General features: G+C 45.4%; 1 protein-coding gene across 4 annotated transcripts in view; it reads right to left on the bottom strand.

Annotated features, from left to right (window-relative positions):
• Positions 1-24,111, bottom strand: part of mast2 (microtubule associated serine/threonine kinase 2) — a 154,701-nt gene that overhangs the window by 36,776 nt on the left and 93,814 nt on the right. For 3 of the 4 annotated variants that reach the window (XM_072388825.1, XM_072388826.1, XM_072388827.1), the window contains 5 exons: positions 14,327-14,418; positions 5,213-5,288; positions 2,782-2,802; positions 1,376-1,454; positions 923-1,077 (listed from right to left, as the gene is read on the bottom strand). In XM_072388825.1, coding sequence (XP_072244926.1) covers positions 923-1,077; positions 1,376-1,454; positions 2,782-2,802; positions 5,213-5,288; positions 14,327-14,418 — 423 coding nt within the window. The remainder of the gene's footprint in view (positions 1-922; positions 1,078-1,375; positions 1,455-2,781; positions 2,803-5,212; positions 5,289-14,326; positions 14,419-24,111) is intronic. The other variant, XM_072388828.1, reaches the window with a different exon arrangement.

The raw sequence follows: 24,111 nt of genomic DNA, 5'->3' as shown, positions 1-24,111 counted from the left end.
CCTGGCAGGGTACCTGGCAGGGTTCCTTGCAGGGTTCCCCGCAGGGTTCCTGGCAGGGTTCCTTGCAGGGTTCCTCTCAGGGTTCCTTGCAGGGTTCCCTGCAGGGTTCCTCTCAGGGTTCCTGGCAGGGTTCCTTGCAGGGTTCCCCGCAGGGTTCCTGGCAGGGTACCTGGCAGGGTTCCTTGCAGGGTTCCTTGCAGGGTTCCTTGCAGGGTTCCTTGCAGGGTTCCCTGCAGGGTTCCTCTCAGGGTTCCTGGCAGGGTTCCTTGCAGGGTTCCCCGCAGGGTTCCTGGCAGGGTTCCTTGCAGGGTTCCTTGCAGGGTTCCTGGCAGGGTTCCTTGCAGGGTTCCCCGCAGGGTTCCTGGCAGGGTACCTGGCAGGGTTCCTTGCAGGGTTCCTGGCAGGGTTCCTTGCAGGGTTCCTTGCAGGGTTCCCCACAGGGTTCCTGGTTGCTCGAACCGCACATTAACGACGTCATGATTCATGTGAGCTGGAGCTTCTGAATGAATTAATTTAACAGTTTTAATTCAAACTATTTGGGAAATCAATAAGAAACTTACGACAGGACACACAATTAGAGAATAAATCAGTGATAATTAATGATCAATTACATTAAAACAGAAAATATCTAAATCAGCTGGATGGATTAATATGTTTCAGTAATAATTCAGCTGCTCTGAAAAGGCTGAAAACTAACTTTCAGTGTTCAACAAGTTGTTGAAGCTCTACAGGTGAAAGAAAAGGACACGAGCCCGTCTTCTACACTCATCTTTATCGGATCCACCCAAACAATTTCCTCTGATTTCATTTATCATCTCCAGGGTGTAATTCATATGAATCTTCTGCCATCAGAACATCAAACCCGACTGAGAGGACGCCTCAGAGGCTCACGTTATCTGACTCTGTGCCTCAGAGCTCCTACCTGAGGCTGCGGGAGCGCGGTCTCATGGCGGGGGAGCGCCGGCCCTCCTCGTCCGTGATGCTCTCGGAGCTGAAGTGTTTGGTGAGGAAGTGCAGCTCGTCAGGCGTGGGCTGGAAGGGCAGCTGGTGCAGCTTCTCCTGAGATGAACAGGAGGACTGTGAGAGGAGGAGCACAGAGGGAGCACAGATTACCACCAGCTCTGGAGCTACTGCGGGGGTCCGACCAGGACCGGACCGGACCGGGTCCGGTTCTGCTCGGCAGGACGAGCAGCTCAACTCTGGAAACTACCAAGTCTCGCTCAGGGTGAAAAGTCTGAGCTGATCCGGAAGGAGGTCAGCAAAAGAAGCAGAAAGCTGGGGTACACAGGCATCAGAGGGGGGGCGTGGGAACACAGGAGCATTGTGGGTAAAGGAACAAATCATTTATTTTCATAAAGACCATAAAGATATTTACCGAGACGGTGGAGCTGGGGGTGTTGGTTCCATAGCCAGAGGAAGGCAACGAGGCCAGAGACCAGCGCCTGCCATCGGTCCTGAAAAACAGAAACCAACTCAAATAAGCAGCTGTGATGGAGACAGAAGCAGCTGAAGGAGGGAAAGAAGACAAAGAAGAGATGGAATCAAAGGACAGACTGAGGCCTGCAGGCAGCCCGACCTGCAGGCCTCAGTCTGATCTGCAGCAGAACCGCCGGATTTCATGCTCAAGCTGCGCAACGGGGAAGGAGGTGGAGCTGCAGTTGGGGCTGCAGGTGGAGCTGCAGGTGGGGCTGCAGGTGGAGCTGCAGGGGGAGCTGCAGGTGCAGCTGCAGTTGGGGCTGCAGGTGGAGCTGCAGGTGGGGCTGCAGGTGGAGCTGCAGGGGGAGCTGCAGGCGAAGCTGCAGGTGGAGCTGCAGGTGGAGCTGCAGGTGGAGCTGCAGGTGGAGCTGCAGGTGGGGCTGCAGGTGGAGCTGCAGGGGGAGCTGCAGGCGAAGCTGCAGGTGGAGCTGCAGGTGGAGCTGCAGGTGGAGCTGCAGGTGGAGCTGCAGGTGGAGCTGCAGGTGGGGCTGCAGGTGCAGAACACGAGAGCAGCAGCCTGAAAATAACCAGCCGAGCGTCTGAATGAGCAACACGATGGAAGCAGGAGAAGATCTGACGCTTCTTCTTCTTCTTCTTCTCTGAATAAATGAGCTGCAGGTGCTTCAGCCTCAACCAGCTGCTGCTTTTATGCTTTTACACCAAATCAAGAAGAAGAAGAAGGAGTCACAGATAATTCAGACCAAAGGAGGTTGGTCTGACTGCTGTATTTCCCTTTCTGTGTGGTCCAAAGCTTCCTTTCAGGCCACTTAAATGTGTTTAAAATGCAGAGCTCAGCTCTTAACAGAGGAGGAAAAACACCAACATCTATCGGGGATTACAGGGACTGCCTCATGAATGAAGGAAACAACTGGCTCTCAGGTGCCAGAAAACAGAGTTTTAACTTATTCTGTCTTTTAAAAAGTAACTGATGAAGAAAATCTGTCAGAAATCAGCGATTTTAAGAAAGAAAAAGCATAAAAGTTGGTTCCAAATCGAGCTTTACTCTGTTTCAGACCTTCATTTAGAGTCTTCTCAGTTAAAACCAGATGGTTGAGACTCAGAAACAGGCGGGAAGCCCAAACGGCGGGTTTAAAACACGCCTTTGTTCGGGGAACCGGAGGCGAGGGTTCAAGTTCAAATGAAGCTTTTTGGGACCCATCTTTAAACTTTTGGGACAGTTTTTGCTGCCTCGTGTTCAGAGTTCAGCAGAAGAAGAAGTGCGTGTGCATGTGTGCGTGTGCATGTGCAGCCATGCAGGACGGGAGGAGAGAAGAAGAAGGCGGGAGGCCAACACTGAGGCGTTACCTGTCGGCTCTGTGTCCGTGACTGTGAGGAAGACAGAACAGCAGTTTCTTTTTGTCAGTCAAACACAAACTCTGTCGATGCAAGTTGTTTGTTTTTCAAGGTGACATATTCTGCTTTTCATGCACTTTTCTGAGGCCTTATTGAGATGTTTCCCACAGATTTTGTTGTCTGAGTTACAGAACGGAACCGTTCAGCTAGAAAGCTTCAGCTAACAAAGTAATGTGGGAACAATAATGTTCATCTTTCAGAAAGGAGCAGCAGTAACTCCTTAGAAGTTGGTGTACGTCATCTTCATTAGCTAAGCTGTTAGCGTTAGCTGCTGCTAAAGGAAGAAATAAATCAGTAAATAAACCATGAGGAGTTATTTCATTAGCTAAGCTGTTAGCGTTAGCTGCTGCTAAAGGAGGAAATAAATCAGTAAATAAACCATGAGGAGTTATTTCATTAGCTAAGCTGTTAGCGTTAGCTGCTGCTAAAGGAAGAAATAAATCAGTAAATAAACCATGAGGAGTTATTTCATTAGCTAAGCTGTTAGCGTTAGCTGCTGCTAAAGGAAGAAATAAATCAGTAAATAAACCATGAGGAGTTATTTCATTAGCTAAGCTGTTAGCGTTAGCTGCTGCTAAAGGAAGAAATAAATCAGTAAATAAACCATGAGGAGTTATTTCATTAGCTAAGCTGTTAGCGTTAGCTGCTGCTAAAGGAGGAAATAAATCAGTAAATAAACCATGAGGAGTTATTTCATTAGCTAAGCTGTTAGCGTTAGCTGCTGCTAAAGGAAGAAATAAATCAGTAAATAAACCATGAGGAGTTATTTCATTAGCTAAGCTGTTAGCGTTAGCTGCTGCTAAAGGAAGAAATAAATCAGTAAATAAACCATGAGGAGTTATTTCATTAGCTAAGCTGTTAGCGTTAGCTGCTGCTAAAGGAAGAAATAAGTCAGTAAATAAACCATGAGGAGTTATTTCTCAGATGCTTCCATTTCCCTGCTCTGAAGTTCAGGCTCTGAGAGTTGGAACTGATCCTCTTTGTGGCTCAGTTCCTTCAGTCCAGCGTTGAACTGGACCAAGTTGTTAAAACAGTGGGATGAAAAGTGTCAGCGCCATCAGAACATTTCCACCAGAAGCTGGCTTCATCCGTCCAGCAGGGGGGAGGTGAGTGGGCGGGGCTTAGCAGAGGAGGCGGAGCCAACTTAAGGAGTGACGTACTTTAGAAATGAAAATCAGAACGGCTCGTTAAATGAGGAACTTTCAAACTAAGGGGAAATAAATAAATACCAGGGTTGTGTTTTTGGGGAGTTTTACACCTGCTGGTGACTTCAGACGCCCTGATATATGCTCCCAGGAGCAGGAAGAAGGAGTTTTACACTTCAGACGCCCTGATATATGCTCCCAGGAGCAGGAAGAAGGAGTTTTACACTTCAGACGCCCTGATATATGCTCCCAGGAGCAGGAAGAAGGAGTTTTACACTTCAGACGCCCTGATATATGCTCCCAGGAACAGAAAGAAGGAGTTTTACACTTCAGACGCCCTGATATATGCTCCCAGGAACAGGAAGAAGGAGTTTTACACTTCAGACGCCCTGATATATGCTCCCAGGAGCAGGAAGAAGGAGTTTTACACTTCAGACGCCCTGATATATGCTCCCAGGAGCAGGAAGAAGGAGTTTTACACAATATGTCACCTTTAAAAACAAATAATAAAAAGACTGATTTAGCTGAGCTTGTGTAAGTCAAACATAACCTGGTCATTTATAATAAGTAAAAATCAGATGAATAAATTGAGGAAAAACATCAAATGCAGCCTTAAAACTTTCAGCTCGGTGTTGAGCCTCAATCAAACATTTTAACTTAAATCATAAAACTGATGAGTTTATTGGATCATTTCTCTAATGAAGCTAAATATTAGTTCTTTACAGCCGCCGTGTGATTTAATTTCTTTGTCTCCAGGCTGTAACTGTAGCCCTGTGACATCATCCTGAGGAACAGCGTGTCGTATGAAACTCCACCACCAGGTGGCACTGTTGCCCCAGACATGAGCAGCTCTGAGGTCAGTGTCAGGACACTGATGGATTTCCTATTCACATGCAGGATGAACGCTCACATGGTTGATAATGTTGTCATGGAAATGAGCCACGGGATCATTCCAGGAAAGGGCTGTTACCATGGCAACATCATCATCATCCTCGCTTTGATTTTTCCTTCAAACATCGTCAAACTGAAGCCGAACTTATTACAGAAATAATAAATCACACACATTCTTCCTCAGTAATCAGACGCTGTGCTGAGAAACCGGTGGAAAACGAGGTTATTAATCCCAGCGTGAGTGATGAAGGGCTCTGAGAGGAAGAGGAGGAGCTCAGGCCGCCGCTGTGACATCACACATCAGGACAATATTCTGCTCTACGGGAAAAAAGCTGACTGCGTCTCACCTGCGAGCAGGAACAAAGGAGAAGTGAGCAGCTGTGTTCGGGGAGAAGTTTCGGGGGCTGTCCAGAGGGCTGGTGCCTGAAAGACAAGAAGAGGAGTCAAAATGATCCTCAGCTCCAGGTTTATCGGGTTCTGATAAAGTCCAACAACACGTTACATTGTTATCATTATTTATGGAACAAAAGCTGAGACACAGGAGCAGTGAGTGAGAAACTAAGTGAACCCCTGATCCAGCAGCTTCAGCAGCAGTGAGTGATAAACTAAGTGAACCCCTGGTCCAGCAGCTTCAGCAGCAGTGAGTGTAAAACTAAGTGAACCCCTGATCCAGCAGCTTCAGCAGCAGTGAGTGATAAACTAAGTGAACCCCTGATCCAGCAGCTTCAGCAGCAGTGAGTAAAACTAAGTGAACCCCTGATCCAGCAGCTTCAGCAGCAGTGAGTGTAAAACTAAGTGAACCCCTGATCCAGCAGCTTCAGCAGCAGTGAGCTGCAGTGATGGTTTCCTGTGGGACGTTATCAGTCTCTCTCATGGTTCTGGAGGAATCTCGGCCCTCTTCTCTCCAGCGCTGCTTCAGCTCATTGAGGTTTGCAGCTTTGGTTTCTGCACAGCTCTCTTAAGGTCCCACCACAGCATTTCAGTCAGGCTGAGGTCTGGACTCTGACTGGACCATTGCAACACCTTGATTCTTTCCTTTTTCCCACATTCTGCTGTAGATCTGCTGCTGTGTTTGGGATCTTTGTCCTGTTGATGAGCCAGTTTCAGCCCAGCTTTAGCTGTGGGACAGATGGCCTCACATCTGACTCTAGAATACTTTGGTATCCAGAGGAGTTCATGGTGGACTCAATGACTGCAAGGTGCCCAGGTCCTGTGGCTGCAGAACCAGCCCAGATCATCAGCCCTCCACCACCGTGCTTGACAGCTGGTATGAGGTGTTTGTGCTGATATGCTGTGTTTGGTTTCCTCCAAACGTGCTGCTGTGCATTAGGACCAAACATCTCCACTTTGCTCTGGTCTGTCCAAAGGACATTGTTCCAGAAGTCTTGAGCTTTGTTCAGATGCAGCTTTGCAAACCTAAGCTGTGCTGCCATGTTCTTTTTAGAGAGAAGAGGCTTTCTCCTGCAGCCCTTCCAAACAAGCCATCCTTGTTCAGTCTTTTTCTAACTGTGCTGCCATGACCTTTAACCTTTAACATGCTAACTGAGGCCTGGAGAGTCTGAGATGTAGCTCTGGGCTTTTTCACCTTGGGGTGACCTTTAACCTTTAACATGCTAACTGAGGCCTGTAGAGTCTGAGATGTAGCTCTGGGCTTTTTCACCTTGGGGTGACCTTTAACCTTTAGCATGCTAACTGAGGCCTGTAGAGTCTGAGATGTAGCTCTGGGCTTTTTCACCTTGGGGTGACCTTTAACCTTTAACATGCTAACTGAGGCCTGTAGAGTCTGAGATGTAGCTCTGGGCTTTTTCACCTTGGGGTGACCTTTAACCTTTAACATGCTAACTGAGGCCTGTAGAGTCTGAGATGTAGCTCTGGGCTTTTTCACCTTGGGGTGACCTTTAACCTTTAGCATGCTAACTGAGGCCTGTAGAGTCTGAGATGTAGCTCTGGGCTTTTTCACCTTGGGATGACCTTTAACCTTTAACATGCTAACTGAGGCCTGTAGAGTCTGATATGTAGCTCTGGGCTTCTTCACCTTGGGGTGACCTTTAACCTTTAGCATGCTAACTGAGGCCTGGAGAGTCTGAGATGTAGCTCTGGGCTTTTTCACCTTGGGGTGACCTTTAACCTTTAGCATGCTAACTGAGGCCTGGAGAGTCTGAGATGTAGCTCTGGGCTTCTTCACCTTGGGGTGACCTTTAACCTTTAACATGCTAACTGAGGCCTGTAGAGTCTGAGATGTAGCTCTGGGCTTCTTCACCTTGGGGTGACCTTTAACCTTTAGCATGCTAACTGAGGCCTGTAGAGTCTGAGATGTAGCTCTGGGCTTTTTCACCTTGGGGTGACCTTTAACCTTTAGCATGCTAACTGAGGCCTGTAGAGTCTCAGTTTTTCTTCAATAATGACACAGACCAACATAGAAGTGAGATTTTCAGATTGATGCATTGTGACGTTCTGTCTTTTGTCTGCAAATAACTGATTTCTGCTAATTTAAGGCTCAAAGTTAAGTTGATATTTTCAGTAAAGTTAATATTTGACGGAACGTTTTCAAAGACTGGACCAGTGATGTTTAAAATTCATACTTTGAGGATTTCATTGAAGGAAGATGTGGTTCCCAGAGGTGAAAGTGAGTTTATTTATGCCCCAAAGACTAAAACTTAAACGCATTACATTAAAAACTGATGTGAAATATTTATTCTGTTAAATATTCAGCGTTTTAGTTCAGTTCTTAGTCAGATTCTGGGTGTAATTATGGATAAAGTTATCAAGTCTGAAGCTTTGATTGTTGTTGAAATAACTGAAAAGATGATGTGTTTGGTTTGTTTCTTCATCCTTTATGGTCCAAGAGCAGAATGTGAGTCGGGATGTTAAAGGGAAGAGAGAAATCTGAAGCCATCTGAGCAAATAAAGGACAGAAAGAAATGGACTAATGACTAATGAAGCAAACAGGAGCTGAGTGGAAGGTGGAGAGGCTCATTTATCTGCTCCATGCACAGAGAAAAGTGGAGATTTTAGGTTTAGATGAAGGAGATGAAACATTCATCGGCTCACAGGGTGAGATGATGGAGGGGAAAGTTGACCTGAGTCAGATATCAGTGCTGTGAGTGTATTTCAGCCACAGGAGGCTGTTTCCTGTGAAAGATAATTAGACTCAGATGATTATGACTCGTGATTTAAACACACTGACGGATCAGATTAGAGTCCCTCGGCTGCAGATGTAAATGTAAAAATGTAAATTATTCATACAGCCCTTTACAACAATCCATTTCGTACCAAAGTGCTTTACAGCAGATAATAAATAAAGAAAAGAATAAGTAGAAAACACTAAAATACAGAAAAATTTAATAAGATGATATAAAAGTGTCTCCATGCTACTGGGTATTAAAAGCCATCTGAAATAAGTATGTTTTTAGCCCTGATTTAAAGAGGCCCAGGTCAGAAATAAGATGCATCTCGGGGGGGGGGGGCTTATTCCAGAGCCTGGGGGCACCCCAGGGCTTGTATTTGAACCTGAACACTTCCAGCTAAAGTTGATTTGTTGACCTCAGAGCTCTGCCAGGGTTACAGTTAAAAGCTCAGATAAATACGATGGGGTGAGGCCGTTAAGAGCTTTAAAAACAGACTTTAAAAGTTTAAAATCAGTTCTATAAAGGACAGGAAGCCAATGAAGGGAGTTAAGAACAGGAGTGATGTGCACAGGTCTGTTAGTGTTGGTTAAAGACGGGCAGCAGCAGCATTTTGCACAAGTTCAAGTGACTGAGAGAAGTCTGGGAGACGCAGACATAAAGTGCATCGCTGTAGTCTGACCTTGAACTTATTATAATAATATAACATATAATATAGCATATATATAACCTGAACCCAGATGTCTCAGAGACTCAGGTTTAACCTCCACCACAGCCCATAATATCTGTTATGATTGTGGAGTTTAAACTAAACAGAGAACAGAGACACATCTGCTCTGTGCCGTTTGATGGATAATTCCAGGACTGTCGGTGTGACCCATGATGAACTGGAAGAAGACCTGGAAGAAGACCTGGAAGAAGACCTGGAAGAAGACCTGGAAGAAGACCTGGAGGATGAAGAAGTGAACTGAGTGGGAGAAGAAGAGCCGACGGCCTCAGGAACAGGAGGAAAGATGAAGCAGGCGGACATTTCTGCATCAATTATGCATTCTTTTCAGCAGCCTGTCTGGGCCTCAAATATTAATAGAAGCTTTCGCCTTCAGAGAAACGGGGGCCTCCGCCTCTGTGGCTGCCTGAGCAGAACATAATGGAGTGAACATGCGTGTTATCAGTCAAACAGACTGTTAGCTTTGGTCTCACTGTCAGCTGAAGTCACAGTTAAAGGGACAGAGAGTGTTAAAGTGTTAGTGAAACTGGGAGTCCATCCTCCTCTGAGGGAAAGCTGCACACAGCAGACGTCTCACGGAAAGTCATGTGGGAAACTCCCCAAACATCTGGAAGAAGGTCCTCTGGTCAGATGAGACTAAAAGTGACCATCAAGGAAAACACTAAGAACAGCATCCCCACAGGGAAGCACGGCGGTGGCAGCATCATGCTGTGGGAATGATGGATGGATGGAGCTAAATAAAGCTGCTTCAGTCTTCCAGAGATGAGAGGCTGGGAAGAAGGTCCACCTGAGAATCTGTAGCATGACTTAAAGACTTTAAGGCTGCTGATCACTAGCAGGAAACATCCATCCTGAAGGAGATGGAGCAGACTGGACTTTGTGGAGGTTCATATTTGTGACAAATATGAGACACACTTTAACAATCTGGATGATTTTAAAGTGTAAATCTATTTAAATTTAAGGTTGTAATGCAAAACAATCTGAATACTTTTGGAAAAATCACTGATTCCAACATCTATTTAACCCGTTTAAATCTCTAAGTTCTAAATGTATCCGTCAGGTGGACCAGAAGCTGCTGCCTGTCACATTTCAGGCAGTTTTGTGCTGCAGATTGCAGAGACAGTGACCTACTTTAGCAAAAACCAAGAAATATTCCAGCATATGAGACACACGCAAATATAATATCTGCTCCGCGCCTCGCTGCCTCCGGGGAAGGTGAGGTCGGGATAACAAAACCCGGCTATAATAAGGAAGGGGGGGGGTTGCATTTCATCAGGAATGTGTGACAAGAAAGAAGTCTGGAGCCCGGCTGTCTTTCATTAGAATAACAAAGAGGAGACGTGGGTTTGTTCCACTGAATTCATCACAAGAACAAACAGCTGTCAATCATCAGCTGCCCTTATCCAGGTAACCCCAGGTTACCCCAGGTAACCCCAGGTAACCCCAGGTTACCCCAGGTAACCCCAGGTAACCCCAGGTTACCAGGAAACGGAGGCAGAGCGGAACATTTCAGAGTGAGTGAACATTAAAATGGATAAAACTCAGTAAATCCAGCCTCAGAGTAACAAGACATTATCTATAGAGCAATAACTGAGTTATTATAAGAACCGGTTCTGGATTAAATGTCCTGATGGGGTTCGACAACATCCCAGAGGAGCGAAAAATCAGCAGAAAAGAAGAGATTTAACATTTTATAAAAGATATTCTGTATCAGGAATGAATCATCAGCCTCAGAGGACACAAAACTTTGAGAAATCGCCCTTTGATGAACAGAATAAATGCGTGATTGAAACCGTGATGAAATTCCTGATTAAGGTCGAGGTGACGGAAAGGGAAGAAGCCGTGAAAAGGTTCGGCCTCCAGTGGTGAATATTAATCAGTTAAACAGCGAGAAGGAGCTTCCTGTGGAGACGGCATCCAGCTCGCAGCGAGGCTCAAATCTACACAGCAGCTTTCATTAATTATATTAATTAGCAGCGATCGCTTCCTCTGCGGCGCCTCGGACAACCAGGGCCGTGAGACGGATGGCAGCGTTGCCATGGAAACACAGCAGCTGGGAGGATGGAGGAGAAACCGTGAACCCAAACAGGCGACCACAACGCCACAGATGCCCCTCACCTCGCCTTCTTTTCCCATCTCACTAATACTTAGTGAAGAAAATAACGAGGAAAGAACTGAATGTTTTAAATAGCTTCGTTACCTCAGAGGAGATGATGAATCAAGCTGAAATCAGGCTTTGACAACTAACTCAGAGTCATCAGATGATGGAAGTCAACAAGCTCCTTTTCAAAGCTTCAAAACATCTTTTCATCCCTTCAGTCAGACGCTAAAAATAGCTTCATTTAAACCTCCTCCTTGTTCCCGTTTCCCTCGTTTTCTCTCTCATTAGCTGCAAATATGAAGTTTCTGCAAGAATCCAGCTGAGGATTCTGAGGCTGAGGGAAGCCAACAGCAGGCGGCGTATTGCACTGAGGAAAGGAAGAAGAAAACGTGCTAATTTGGTTAGCTTTGTCATGCTAATCTGAGCATTAGCTGATTCAGCAGGCTGTCAGCTGTGGTTTGAAGGTTTCCAGCCAGCTAGCTGCTAGCCTCTCAATGCTAACGCACATCTGAGACAAGAGATGATCCAATGAATCACTTCGTTCAATACAGGAAATACCGCCCAGGTAGAATGAGAACTCGCCTCCTCATTCGCCACCGCGAGCCACTCAGTGCAGGCTTATGATTGATCCGATCGGTAGCTCGCTTCAGAATGGATATAGCCTCTTGTAGCCACTGCTGGGTGCAGAATACCCTTTTTTCTGGCCCCCATACTGCACCTTACATACCTGGGGCCCCAAGTTTCACATCTGGATCCGAGGTCCCTCCGGATCAGATGCATCAGAGCGACCTCACTGATCCACATCTGGATCCAGACACCACATCTGGATCAGATGCATAAGAGTGACCTCACTGATCCACATCTGGATCCGAGGTCCCTCCAGATCAGATGCATCAGAGTGACCTCACTGATCCACATCTGGATCCGAGGTCCCTCCAGATCAGATGCATCAGAGTGACGTCACTGATCCACATCTGGATCCGAGGTCCCTCCAGATCAGATGCATCAGAATGACCTCACTGATCCACATCTGGATCCGGACACCACATCTGGATCAGATGCATCAGAATGACCTCACTGATCCACATCTGGATCCGACACCACAGTCTGACGTTGTTGCTGTTGAGGTTTAAGCTTCCAGCCAAAATAATCATTAACTTATTGTCTCCAGTGGGGGATCAATAGGTTTTAGACTGTAGCTTATTGCAGATGAACAGAGAAATCTTTCTTTTCTTTGGACCTTTGTGGTTTAAGAATGAAAATGAACGATTTATTCCTGATATTCTGTTTGGCTGCTCTCACCTTCTTTCATTAAGTCTCTGTCAGCAGCTCAGTTTTCCTCCTCCTTCCAGTTTTAATTCCATCACGGCCCTCCGTCACCATCCACCCTTCCCATCCCGCCTTGATGTTTGCAGGGTGCTGGTGGGTTTGAGCTGTTCTGCGGCTGTTTTACAAGCTGTCAAACCCAAACTCTGCCGCCACACGGCTGCTTTTCCTCTGAGACGTGTCAAGAATGTTTCACAAGAGCTGAATTAAACATTTCTCCTTCTTTTTTTAGGAATATTTCCATTTCTCTGAGCTTCACACTGACGTCTTCACACCCAAAATTATTCAGCTTACAATGATTCCAGATGACGTCTGACTGCTCGATAAATGACCCTGAAGTGGTTGAGCTGTGATTACAGAGGTCAAAGGATCAATGTAAATATTTCCAAATATTACCACGAAAACAAGGAGAAAGTGCGTTCTATGAGGCTGAAGATACACAAAGTTATTAATACGTTAAGTTAAAATCTGCCAAGTTATTAATATTTAGGCTCCAACAGCAATGTTAGATGAAGCTACTGTACTGTTCAGAGTCCTGATCAGCTTCATTTATCTTTATATTTCCATGAAAACAGGAAGCAGCTGCAGAGATTCACTGAAACATGATCAAACATGAACATAAACCCAGAATCTGAGGCAGAAACAGAGTTTTTTATCAGTTCTCAGCAGCTTTAAAGTGAATCTCTGGTCTGAGCTCCTTTATTCTCCAACACAGCCTGAACCCTCTGAGACAAGCTTTCTGTCATTTCTTTAAGGAGTCTTCAGGAATAGTTCTCCAGGCTTCTTGAAGGACATCCCAAAGCTCTTCTTTGGATGTGGGCTGCCTTTAACTTTGCTAAGTTGTCTGTTCTGTGTCGACACAACACTGGTTCATCCCTTGAGTTAGGAGCCTTTTTTCTGCCTGAATGGGTCAAAGGTCAGAGTTAAGTGGCTGAACAAAGAAAAAACCTCTGAAAATGCTCAGGAACAAGGACTGAAGATGAGGGAAAAAGCAGAAAAACTGTGAAAGAGCTTCAGAAAGCTGCAGAACTGTTGATCAGGACACTTTAAAGGTTTCAGAAAGCTGCAGAACTGTTGATCAGGACACTTTAAAGGTTTCAGAAAGCTGCAGAACTGTTGATCAGGACACTTTAAAGGTTTCAGAAAGCTGCAGAACTGTTGATCAGGACACTTTAAAGGTTACAGAAAGCTGCAGAACTGTTGATCAGGACACTTTAAAGGTTTCAGAAAGCTGCAGAACTATTGATCAGGACACTTTAAAGGTTTCAGAAAGCTGCAGAACTGTTGATCAGGACACTTTAAAGGTTACAGAAAGCTGCAGAACTGTTGATCAGGACACTTTAAAGGTTTCAGAAAGCTGCAGAACTGTTGATCAGGACACTTTAAAGGTTTCAGAAAGCTGCAGAACTGTTGATCAGGACACTTTAAAGGTTTCAGAAAGCTGCAGAACTGTTGATCAGGACACTTTAAAGGTTTCAGAAAGCTGCAGAACTGTTGATCAGGACACTTTAAAGGTTTCAGAAAGCTGCAGAACTGTTGATCAGGACACTTTAAAGGTTTCAGAAAGCTGTAGAACTGTTGATCAGGACACTTTAAAGGTTACAGAAAGCTGCAGAACTGTTGATCAGGACACTTTAAAGGTTTCAGAAAGCTGCAGAACTGTTGATCAGGACACTTTAAAGGTTACAGAAAGCTGCAGAACTGTTGATCAGGACACTTTAAAGGTTTCAGAAAGCTGCAGAACTGTTGATCAGGACACTTTAAAGGTTTCAGAAAGCTGCAGAACTGTTGATCAGGACACTTTAAAGGTTTCAGAAAGCTGCAGAACTATTGATCAGGACACTTTAAAGGTTTCAGAAAGCTGCAGAACTGTTGATCAGGACACTTTAAAGGTTTCAGAAAGCTGCAGAACTGTTGATCAGGACACTTTACTCTGGGTCAGAACAAGGATGGATCACAATGTTTAGTTTTTCTGAATAACTCTAATCTCTGAAGACATCAGTCAGACGTGTTTTTCCAGCTCAGATCCGACTGAAATGAATGAATAAATTAGATTTTCCCTGCAGTCAACAATCATTTATTCTCCATCTTTGGGGCCTTTTGAGGATTCTGTTGGGACCCAAACATTGTTCCCAGCCTTCAAACTTGCAGCAGCGTCACAGGAAGTATGGCGGTGTGTTACCTGTGTGTCCATGCAGAGGTGAGTGGGGTCGCGGCAGCGTGGGGGAGGTGCTGGACGTCACAATCAGGCTCTTCCTGTTGCTCGCTCGGCAGCTGAAGACAAAACACAATCAGATCAGAGATTCTGCCTCAAACTTCACATGTTAAACCGACATGAGGGTGAAAACACAAAGAGCCGCACACAGAGTGAAACCTGCTGCCTGCACACGTGCACTGATGGTGCACAACAACCAAAGCTCACGTGCACTGATGGTGCACAACAACCAAAGCTCACGTGCACTGATGGTGCACAACAACCAAAGCTCACGTGCACTGTTGGTGCACAACAACCAAAGCTCACGTGCACTGATGGAGACAACGAGCATGTGCGTCTCTAATGGAACTACGGCAGCCCAGACAGGACAATTTCTCACTGAAAGAAATTCCAAACTCCTTTAAATTGTTTAATATTTCACAAAAACCTCCATAACTATGTTTCCATTCGAGTAACTTTCAATGAGCTGTTTGTTCGGGTTTCTTACGAAGATAACCCGAAAACTGCTGAGCCGAATTCTCCTAAACATGGCAGAGAGTTGAAGCTTCGGTCAGAGAAGAACCAGTTAAAGTTTGGTGCAGATCGGTGACACTTTGGTTAAAATGGTGAAATACAACATTGGGGCTGGTGGAGGTTGGACTCGATCGGCTGTCGTTTGCTTCTCAGCAGACTTGTTGAAAAGTAATTAAAAGGTTTGCATTAAATTTTTGATGTAAAGCTCACTGATATGAATCACAAGCTGATTTTTATGTTAAAGATGTAATCTGGAGCTGAGAAACTGTCTAGTTATATAGTTACTATAGATGGTATTTCCTCAGCTTCTAGTCCTACAGTGAGGAACCTTGGAGTTATTTCTGACCAGGATCTGTCCTCTGACTCTCATATAAAACAGTTTCTGCCTTCTTTCACCTTCATAATATTGTTAAAATCAGGAACAGCAGAGTTTCTAAAAGCAGAATGGGAGGCAGAGCCTTCAGTTATCAGGCCCCTAAAAGCAGAATGGGAGGCAGAGCCTTCAGTTATCAGGCCCCTAAAAGCAGAATGGGAGGCAGAGCCTTCAGTTATCAGGCCCCTAAAAGCAGAACGGGAGGCAGAGCCTTCAGTTATCAGGCCCCTAAAAGCAGAACGGGAGGCAGAGCCTTCAGTTATCAGGCCCCTAAAAGCAGAATGGGAGGCAGAGCCTTCAGTTATCAGGCCCCTAAAAGCAGAATGGGAGGCAGAGCCTTCAGTTATCAGGCCCCTAAAAGCAGAATGGGAGGCAGAGCCTTCAGTTATCAGGCCCCTAAAAGCAGACTGGGAGGCAGAGCCTTCAGTTATCAGGCCCCTAAAAGCAGAATGGGAGGCAGAGCCTTCAGTTATCAGGCCCCTAAAAGCAGAATGGGAGGCAGAGCCTTCAGTTATCAGGCCCCTAAAAGCAGAATGGGAGGCAGAGCCTTCAGTTATCAGGCCCCTAAAAGCAGAATGGGAGGCAGAGCCTTCAGTTATCAGGCCCCTAAAAGCAGAATGGGAGGCAGAGCCTTCAGTTATCAGGCCCCTAAAAGCAGAATGGGAGGCAGAGCCTTCAGTTATCAGGCCCCTAAAAGCAGAATGGGAGGCAGAGCCTTCAGTTATCAGGCCCCTAAAAGCAGAATGGGAGGCAGAGCCTTCAGTTATCAGGCCCCTCTCTGTGGAACCAGCTGCCAGTTTGGCTTCAGGAAGCAGACACCCTCTCTACCTTTAAGATCAGGCTGAAACTTTCCTTTCTGATAAAGCTTATAGTTAGGGATGGCTCAGGTGAGCCTGAAACATCCCATAGTTCTGCTGCTATAGGCCCAGCCTGCTGGGGGAGCTCCCATGATGCACCTCTCCTCCCTCGGACATCATTGCTGTCATTAACTTGTGTTTCTCTCTCTCAGCAGGTATCGATCACCATCGGTTTGACTCCTCTGGGCTGAGCAATTTTATTGATACTGCGATAAATATCAATATTTTGTTTTCCGATAAAGTATCGATTTTTAAAAAATTTATTATTTTTTTAAAGCAAACTTTGAAAAATATTGAAAAATCAAACTAGTGAAAACACAAAACATTCACATAATACAATTCAATGCCATTATGCAAAACAGTTATAAACTCATAAAAATGTTGTATAAAGTAGTTTATATAAAGCGGTTAAAAAAATATAAATATATATATAAATATAAAGTGGTTTTAACGGCTTTTCTGTTTATAAAGTGTTGGATTCTCAAAAATGAAAAACGATGGTTTGTGATTAGATAATTTAGATTTGTGTTTTGCAAATAAAGCAAGCAGGCCGATGATGTAATATCGATCTTTGTTGTTCGCAGGATAGGAAGACGAGAGGAACCCAAACAGTACGTCTACATATAATAATGTATAATATAATAATATATAATATAATAATGTATAATATAATAATATATAATATAATAATGTATAATATAATAATATATAATATAATCATGTACATCTTGCCAGAAAACATGTGAAAAAGGACCAAATGACAAAGATCTTCTTCAGATTGTGTGCAGAGTGAGCAGTTCACGAGTCCTTTTTGTTTCTACGTAGAAAGAACTTAGAGATAAAACCTATGAATCGTTTTAAAAGACACTTCTTTAATCTTATTTATCATCAGATATTTAAAGTCCGTCCTTTGAACTGGAAGGACGTGGTTTACATGTTTTACAAACTGGGCGCCGCACAACGTATGTTCTCCTATGAAAGAATATTTGATGCAGGACATGGATATGATGTGATATTCAAAACATAAATATGAGTCTGAAGATACGTTTGTGACGTGTTCGTTTGTTTCTGTTTGTCTGGCGTTTTCCTCCCGGTTCAAAGGACGGATCCAATCAGCGACGATTCATGTAAAGAAATAACAGTCCCTTTAAAATCTTTCAGAAAATGATGTCAGTGTATCGAATCGAATCGTATCGAATCGTATCGAATCGTATCGAACCGTATCGAATCGTATCGAATCGTATCGAATCGTATCCTTTGCTGAATATCGTATCGTCAGATTAGTGCATCGCTGCGGCCTCCTGAGGAAAACTCCTTCTGCTTTAAATCTGAGTCCAAACAGGGAGGCAGAGGAGGAAATGAAGGCTTCACACTAAATGTTTCTGCTTTGTTTCCTGTGAAGCTCGGCGCCGTAATGACTCGAGTCACTCGCAGGAAATTACAGGCGGAGGCGGTAATGAACCTCCAGGTACACTGACACGATGTCTTTGTAAAGCAACATTTGTTCAGCTGACAGGTCCAAACACAGGAGGACAGAACAAAGCAGGGTAACCATTAGTCACTCTGACAGAAACAACATCAAAGGGCATTTTCGTCCCTTCTCGGTGATTTGGACTCAAACTGCTCGGTGTTTTGTTCTGTGTGAGAGAAGGAAAGTATTTAAGTTAACGGACACACGAGCCGGGAGTCTTCTGACAGCTTCTGGCAGCACCAGCAGGTGTCGGCATGCGTGTTCTGTGTTAATTAGTCCATCTGCAGGCTGTAATTATGCAGTTTCTGACGGGCCGAGAGCGCCTGGATGACAGAACCCACATGAAGCGATTAGAGCTTAAATCACACCATCAGCGGGACATCAATGTTGCTGTTGGTCGGCTCGTTTTAATCTTTAAGGACAAGGAACAAAAGAGCAAAAGCTCGTCACGTTTGTGCCGACTTAACTTCAAGTTCCACTTGTCCACAAAACGTTTTTTATGAATCAGAAGACAAATCATGAGGAAAGTCACCCATCAGCCACTGAGGTGAGTTAACCTCCCACTTCCTGATGGGAGGAGATGTCCGCAGGGTCAGATTAGCATGAGATTTCATCGGGGGGGTGAGACGGGAACATTATTACCAACAGGGACAAATCGCTTCCATTCAGAGGGAAACGGACCAAAACCAAGATAAAAGCCATAAAATGTCTCATTTTACCAAACTAAACATATTTTACGTAGAAATGCCGCCTGTATTTTCACTGAAAAGACTGTTCATCGTCTCCGTTCTCAGAGCAACCTTCACATACTCCCTGTGTTGTACACGCGTTACCGGAGGATCCCACAAGGGGGCGCAGCTGGTCACTCTGCAGCTAGATTCTCAGGATGTAAACAGGATGTAAACAGAAGCACTCTGATAAACATGGAAGAGGTTTCAGGTTTTATTGGTCTTAAGATCAGTCCCAAAACTAAGCACAGTGCAGGAAACTGAATAATAAACACGCAGCCGCTGCTGGTCACAGATTATGGTAACAGGTGACGTACTGAAACGAATCACAGGATTAAAGTAGTTGTCAGTACAACAGCCAGCGTGACAGTGGTTAGCTAACAGCTCGCTGATGTTCGCTAACAGTTCGTCGACGTTAGTTAACAGCTCGCCGACGTTAGCTAACAGCTCGCCGACTTTAGTTAACAGTTCGTCGATGTTAGCTAACAGCTTGCCAATGCTAGTTAACAGTTCACCAACGTTAGCTACCAGCTTGCTGACGCTAGTTAACAGCTCGCCGACGTTAGCTAACAGCTCGCCGACGTTAGTTAACAGCTCGCCGACGTTAGTTAACAGCTCGCCGACGTTAGCTAACAGTTCGCCGACGTTAGCTAACAGCTCGTCGACGCTAGTTAACAGTTCACCAACGTTAGCTAACAGCTTGCTGACGCTAGTTAACAGCTCGCCAGCGTTAGCTAACAGCTCGCCGACGTTAGCTAACAGCTCGCCGACGTACCACTGAAGCCCTGACAGGTCTGACTCCGGTCCAAACTGATAATTTATTCGGTTCTGTCAGCAGCAGTCGAGTTCTGTTCGGCAGACAGCTGTTTTTTACCAAAGCTCGTACATTTCAGTAAATCCTCAGAACATCGTGACCGGCTCGTTAAAGAAGAGCTCGATTCGTCTGCTTTAAGGACACGAGACTTGTTTTTATGGCAAAATGAGACGTGAGTGCGACTTAAACATGAACATGTGGGGAGTCTCAGCTCTGTGTTGAATGTAAATCAGAGGCACAGGCGTGCTGTGTTCATGTGTGTGTGCGTCCTCTGCCATCTGCTGTGCAGCATCAGCAGTTTGTGGCCGCCTGAGGTGCGCACGTACACACACACACACACACAGACACAGACACACACACACACACGCACACACACACACACAGTATGAAGGATGAGCTGCCAAGCTGGAGACTCAGTGATGTGTTCAGGGAGTTTCTTCATCTTAAACACACACGCTGCACTTTGTGTAAACAGTTCTGGGGTTTCTGACGCTGACAGAAATGCCCGACGTGCCCCCAGGGTGGGGGGGGGGGGGGCAGGGGGGTTGGGGGGGCAGGTGGGTGTGTTTAATGACCTGAGTCCAGATTCTGAAATATTCATGACAATCTGTCTGAAGGGTTCTGGACGGGTTCCGTTAGTCCAGAGAACTTTTAACCAAAGAACCAACAGATTGAACCTGAACACGAAGCCTTTATTTAACTGTTATAACGTGCTGTTACTCTGAGCTGCTGCGCGCTAACAAAGAGAATCACATATTTCCCCTGAAACAGCGGATTACTGAATAATTCATGAGGCGTCATCGTTGAAGCTTCTTTTTACTGTGGAGCTCGGTTTAACAAAAATCTGCTTTACTGCAACCAGGCGAGGAAAAGATGAAGAAGAAGAACACAACAAGAGAGAGAAAAGGAACAACAACAGGAAAGACGAGCGACTATCACTCACCTGCCGGCTCACGGCTAACGAGCTGAACATGTGGATCAGTATCTGAGCCAATCAGAGGGGGAGAAATGTGAGGTGAGAATTCTCCATATTTAAAACAGATTTCAGACTCCACTGAGACGAAGGGATAAAAGGCAGCTTCCTACATTTATTCCCAAGCCTTCCTCACACCGGCAGCTGCTGCAGAAGTCTTAAAAGAGGCAGAACTTGTGTTTTCTGCTTTCTTTCTCCTGCAGGATCCCAGCTGGAACTGACTGAAGGCTACATTTAAGTTTGTGAGGGTTTGTCGCCGTTATCGATGCAGCAGGCTGTCAGGTCTCCTCGTGACCTTCCCCTGACCTCTGAACGGACTCAACTAAGAAATTAGGACACATTTTACCCCCTGAAAAAAGGCCCAGATTATTTCCACCTTCATCTCACAGCTCCTCAAACACACTGAATGCGTTAAAGTAAGGCAACGTTCATCAAAGCAGCCACGAGAACTCACAAAGCTTTGCTTCAGTTTTAGTAACATGAGCTAAATGATCAGTTAGTAAGCAGACTAGCTAGTTTTACCAAGGTTTGGTAAGCAGCAAGCTAGTTTTACCAAGGTTAGGTAAGCAGCTAGCTAGTTTTACCAAGGTTTGGTAAGCAGCTAGCTAGTTTTACCAAGGTTAGGTAAGCAGACTAGCTAGTTTTGCCAAGGTTAGGTAAGCAGCTAGCTAGTTTTACCAAGGTAAGGTAAGCAGCTAGCTAGTTTTACCAAAGTAAGGTAAGCAGCTAGCTAGTTTTACCAAGGTTTGGTAAGCAGCAAGCGAGTTTTACCAAGGTTAGGTAAGCAGCTAGCTAGTTTTACCAAGGTTAGGTAAGCAGCTAGCTAGTTTTACCAAGGTAAGGTAAGCAGCTAGCTAGTTTTACCAAGGTTTGGTAAGCAGCAAGCGAGTTTTACCAAGGTTAGGTAAGCAGCTAGCTAGTTTTACCAAGGTTAGATAAGCAGCTAGCTTGTTTTTACCAAGGTTAGGTAAGCAGCTAGCTAGTTTTTACCAAGGTTAGGTAAGCAGCTAGCTAGTTTTACCAAGGTTAGGTAAGCAGCTAGCTTGTTTTACCAAGGTAAGGTAAGCAGCTAGCTAGTTTTACCAAGGTTTGGTAAGCAGCTAGCTAGTTTTACCAAGGTAAGGTAAGCAGCTAGCTAGTTTTACCAAGGTAAGGTAAGCAGCTAGCTTGTCAGCTTCATGTTGGAGATAGATCCACTCTCATTGGTTAATTTGAGCTATGAATTTCCCTGTTACTCTGCACATATTTAACTGTTTTGTTACAGAAAGAGCAGGCAGCTCTCATCAAGAGGAGAAGTTCTAGCAGAACCACAGAATCTACAGGAGGAGACTGACCTGAGGTTCATTTCAGCATCCAGAAGCTGATCTTTTCCCTACCTGGTTCAGTCCTCCTCACTTTTGAAATGATGGCTACATGATGTGAGTAGGTTTAGCTTAGCTGCAGTATGAGCCACCGCATAAAACTTCTGTAAAACTCGTAAGATACAGCGTCACAAACAGATGTCTGACAGTGAGGAGAAAACAGTAACTAAACCAGGTCTATAAGATTCACAGTTAAACTCGTTTCCCATCAGTCAGCCAATAACGTGGCTTATTGACAGGAAATCAATGTCACAGCCCACAGAGCAGTGTGTGAGCAGAGGGTTGATGGACTCGTGGGAAATCACTTTGCTGCTGCCTGGTTTTGTGCACGATAATGAACTGTCAGAGTCCAGGATGGAAAACAACAGTAAAAATCTCTATAAAAGAGCCAAAATTCAGGTTGTGAATCTGTTTTATGACTAAAGTGACGACAGTAAAAATCAGTGACACTTCTGAGCCTTTTCTCACTGCATCATTATCAGGCAACAAGCTGTGGATTTAAAACCTAAACTAACGTAGTTCTGGTTCTGAACATAACTAAAGGATCTCAGTGCTGCATTTGATGCAGTCGACACACTTCAAACCTGGGAGGAACTTTGTGCTGCAGAACGAAACTGGTTTAAATCTTATTTAACAGTGGTTAATGTGGAGTCCCTCAGGGTTTCATTCTGGGGCCTCTTTTATTCAACATTTACCTGCTCCAACTGACTCCGATTACACAAAGGAGCTAAATATGCTCCCACAGTTATGGACGACATCACCTGGGGATTATAATCCCTCAGAAACACTCATTAAGAGCCTCGGACAAAGAAACAACTGGAAGATCCAGAGTTTCCTTCAGTTAAAGACAAACTGAGCTCAGTGTCTCTGGAGCCAAAGAAGAAGAGTTAAATCTGAGCTCAGCTTCAGTCTGATGCTAAAAAGCAGAAACCGGGCCAGAGATCTGGGTTTTATTATGGACTCAGAGCGGATCGGGTCAGTGATGAAGTCAGCCGACTATCAGCTGAAGAACACAACGAGGATTAAAGGACCGATGAGTCAGAGAAGCTCAGAGAAGATGTCAAGAAGTTACTCCTTCAGAATATTAAAATGACCAAAGCAAACAAAGACCTTATTTACATAAAGACACAGCAGGTCATCTGAAGGTGAAGAAGGAAGGAACCCAAAGAAAACCCAAAGAAAACCCAAAGAAAACCCAAAGAAAACCCAAAGAAAACCCAAAGAAAAACCCAAAGAAAAACCCAAAGAAAAACCCAAAGAAAACCCAAAGAAAAACCCAAAGAAAACCCAAAGAAAACCCAAAGAAAACCCAAAGAAAACCCAAAGAAAACCCAAAGAAAACCCAAAGGAAACCCAAAGGAAACCCAAAGAAAACCCAAAGAAAACCCAAAGGAAACCCAAAGGAAACCAAAAGAAAACCCAAAGAAAACCCAAAGAAAACCCAAAGAAAACCCAAAGGAAACCCAAAGAAAACCCAAAGAAAACCCAACTTGTAAACCATCAGGTCGTCTTCATTCTGTGTGAATCGGTTTCCAGCTGCCTACCTCGTGCATCCGAAGTGTCGGAGCCTGTTGCCATGCAGGCGTTAAGCTCACGGTCCTTTAAACACAGCTGAGACAGGAGCAGAGAGGAAGAAATCTGCCTGCTCCCCTGTTATTACAGGACGACAATTACTGCTTCAAAGTGCTGCTCTGTCTCTGCTGGAGACGCCTCTTCTGGCTCCGACAGAGAAGAAGAAGAAGAAGAAGAAGAAGGAGAAGAAGAAGGAGAAGAAGGGGGGGTCAACTGAGTAAACGGGTGAAAAGGCGACATGCACATCAAGCCTGTCCTTCAACCTGGATCTGCATCACAGAGAGGAAATCTAATCAAATCTCAACACACAGCGAGTCACAGTGAGCGCCCTGTGAGCCCGTCAGAACCCGACAGAACCTGTCAGAACCCGTCAGAACCCGCCAGAACCCCTCAGAGCCCATCAGAACCCGTCAGAACCCGACAGAACCTGTCAGAACCCGTCAGAACCCCTCAGAACCCGACAGAACCCCTCAGAGCCCAACAGAACCCGTCAGGACCTGACAGAACCCCTCAGAACCCGACAGAACCCGTCAGAACCCGTCAGGACCCGACAGAACCCCTCAGAGCCCGTCAGAACCCGACAGGACACAGACCCGGTTAGCTGACCTTCATCATGGAGCTGCTCCCGCTGAGCATGCAGCCATGCAGCGAGGAGGAGGATGAAGGGGAAATAACAGGCAGAATAAAAAGGCTGCGCCTCATACCTCTTGGAGCGCCGCAGCATGCTTCTCTCAGGAAGTGAGAAATTGGAGAGCACCGTCCAGGAGTCAGACATGCTAACGTTAGAGCGGCAGCTCCGGACGACAGACGCTGCTTCCACCGGTCACACATGGAGCATGTGCCAGAGCTGCTGTGTCTCTCCTCCCTCAGCCTCCTCCCTCCCTCCCCGACGCTCCTCTCTTCCAACTCCTGTTTCCCAGCCGACTTCAGCACAGCTGGATATCAGCTTCCCTCCTGAATCCCTTCATTCTGCCAGCTCTGTCTCCAACAGCAGTTTCCCTGATCTGGAGGAAATCTGGCAGCAACTTTGGACCGGAGTCCATCGCTGATAACAGGAGGACAGCAGCGCAGAACCGGGTCGAACCGGCTC

Source organism: Leuresthes tenuis, unplaced genomic scaffold (genome assembly GCF_036924035.1).
Source record: "Leuresthes tenuis unplaced genomic scaffold, fLeuTen1.0.hap1 SCAF_7, whole genome shotgun sequence".
Taxonomy (NCBI): domain Eukaryota; kingdom Metazoa; phylum Chordata; class Actinopteri; order Atheriniformes; family Atherinopsidae; genus Leuresthes; species Leuresthes tenuis.
This window is presented reverse-complemented; position numbering and strand designations above follow the sequence as displayed.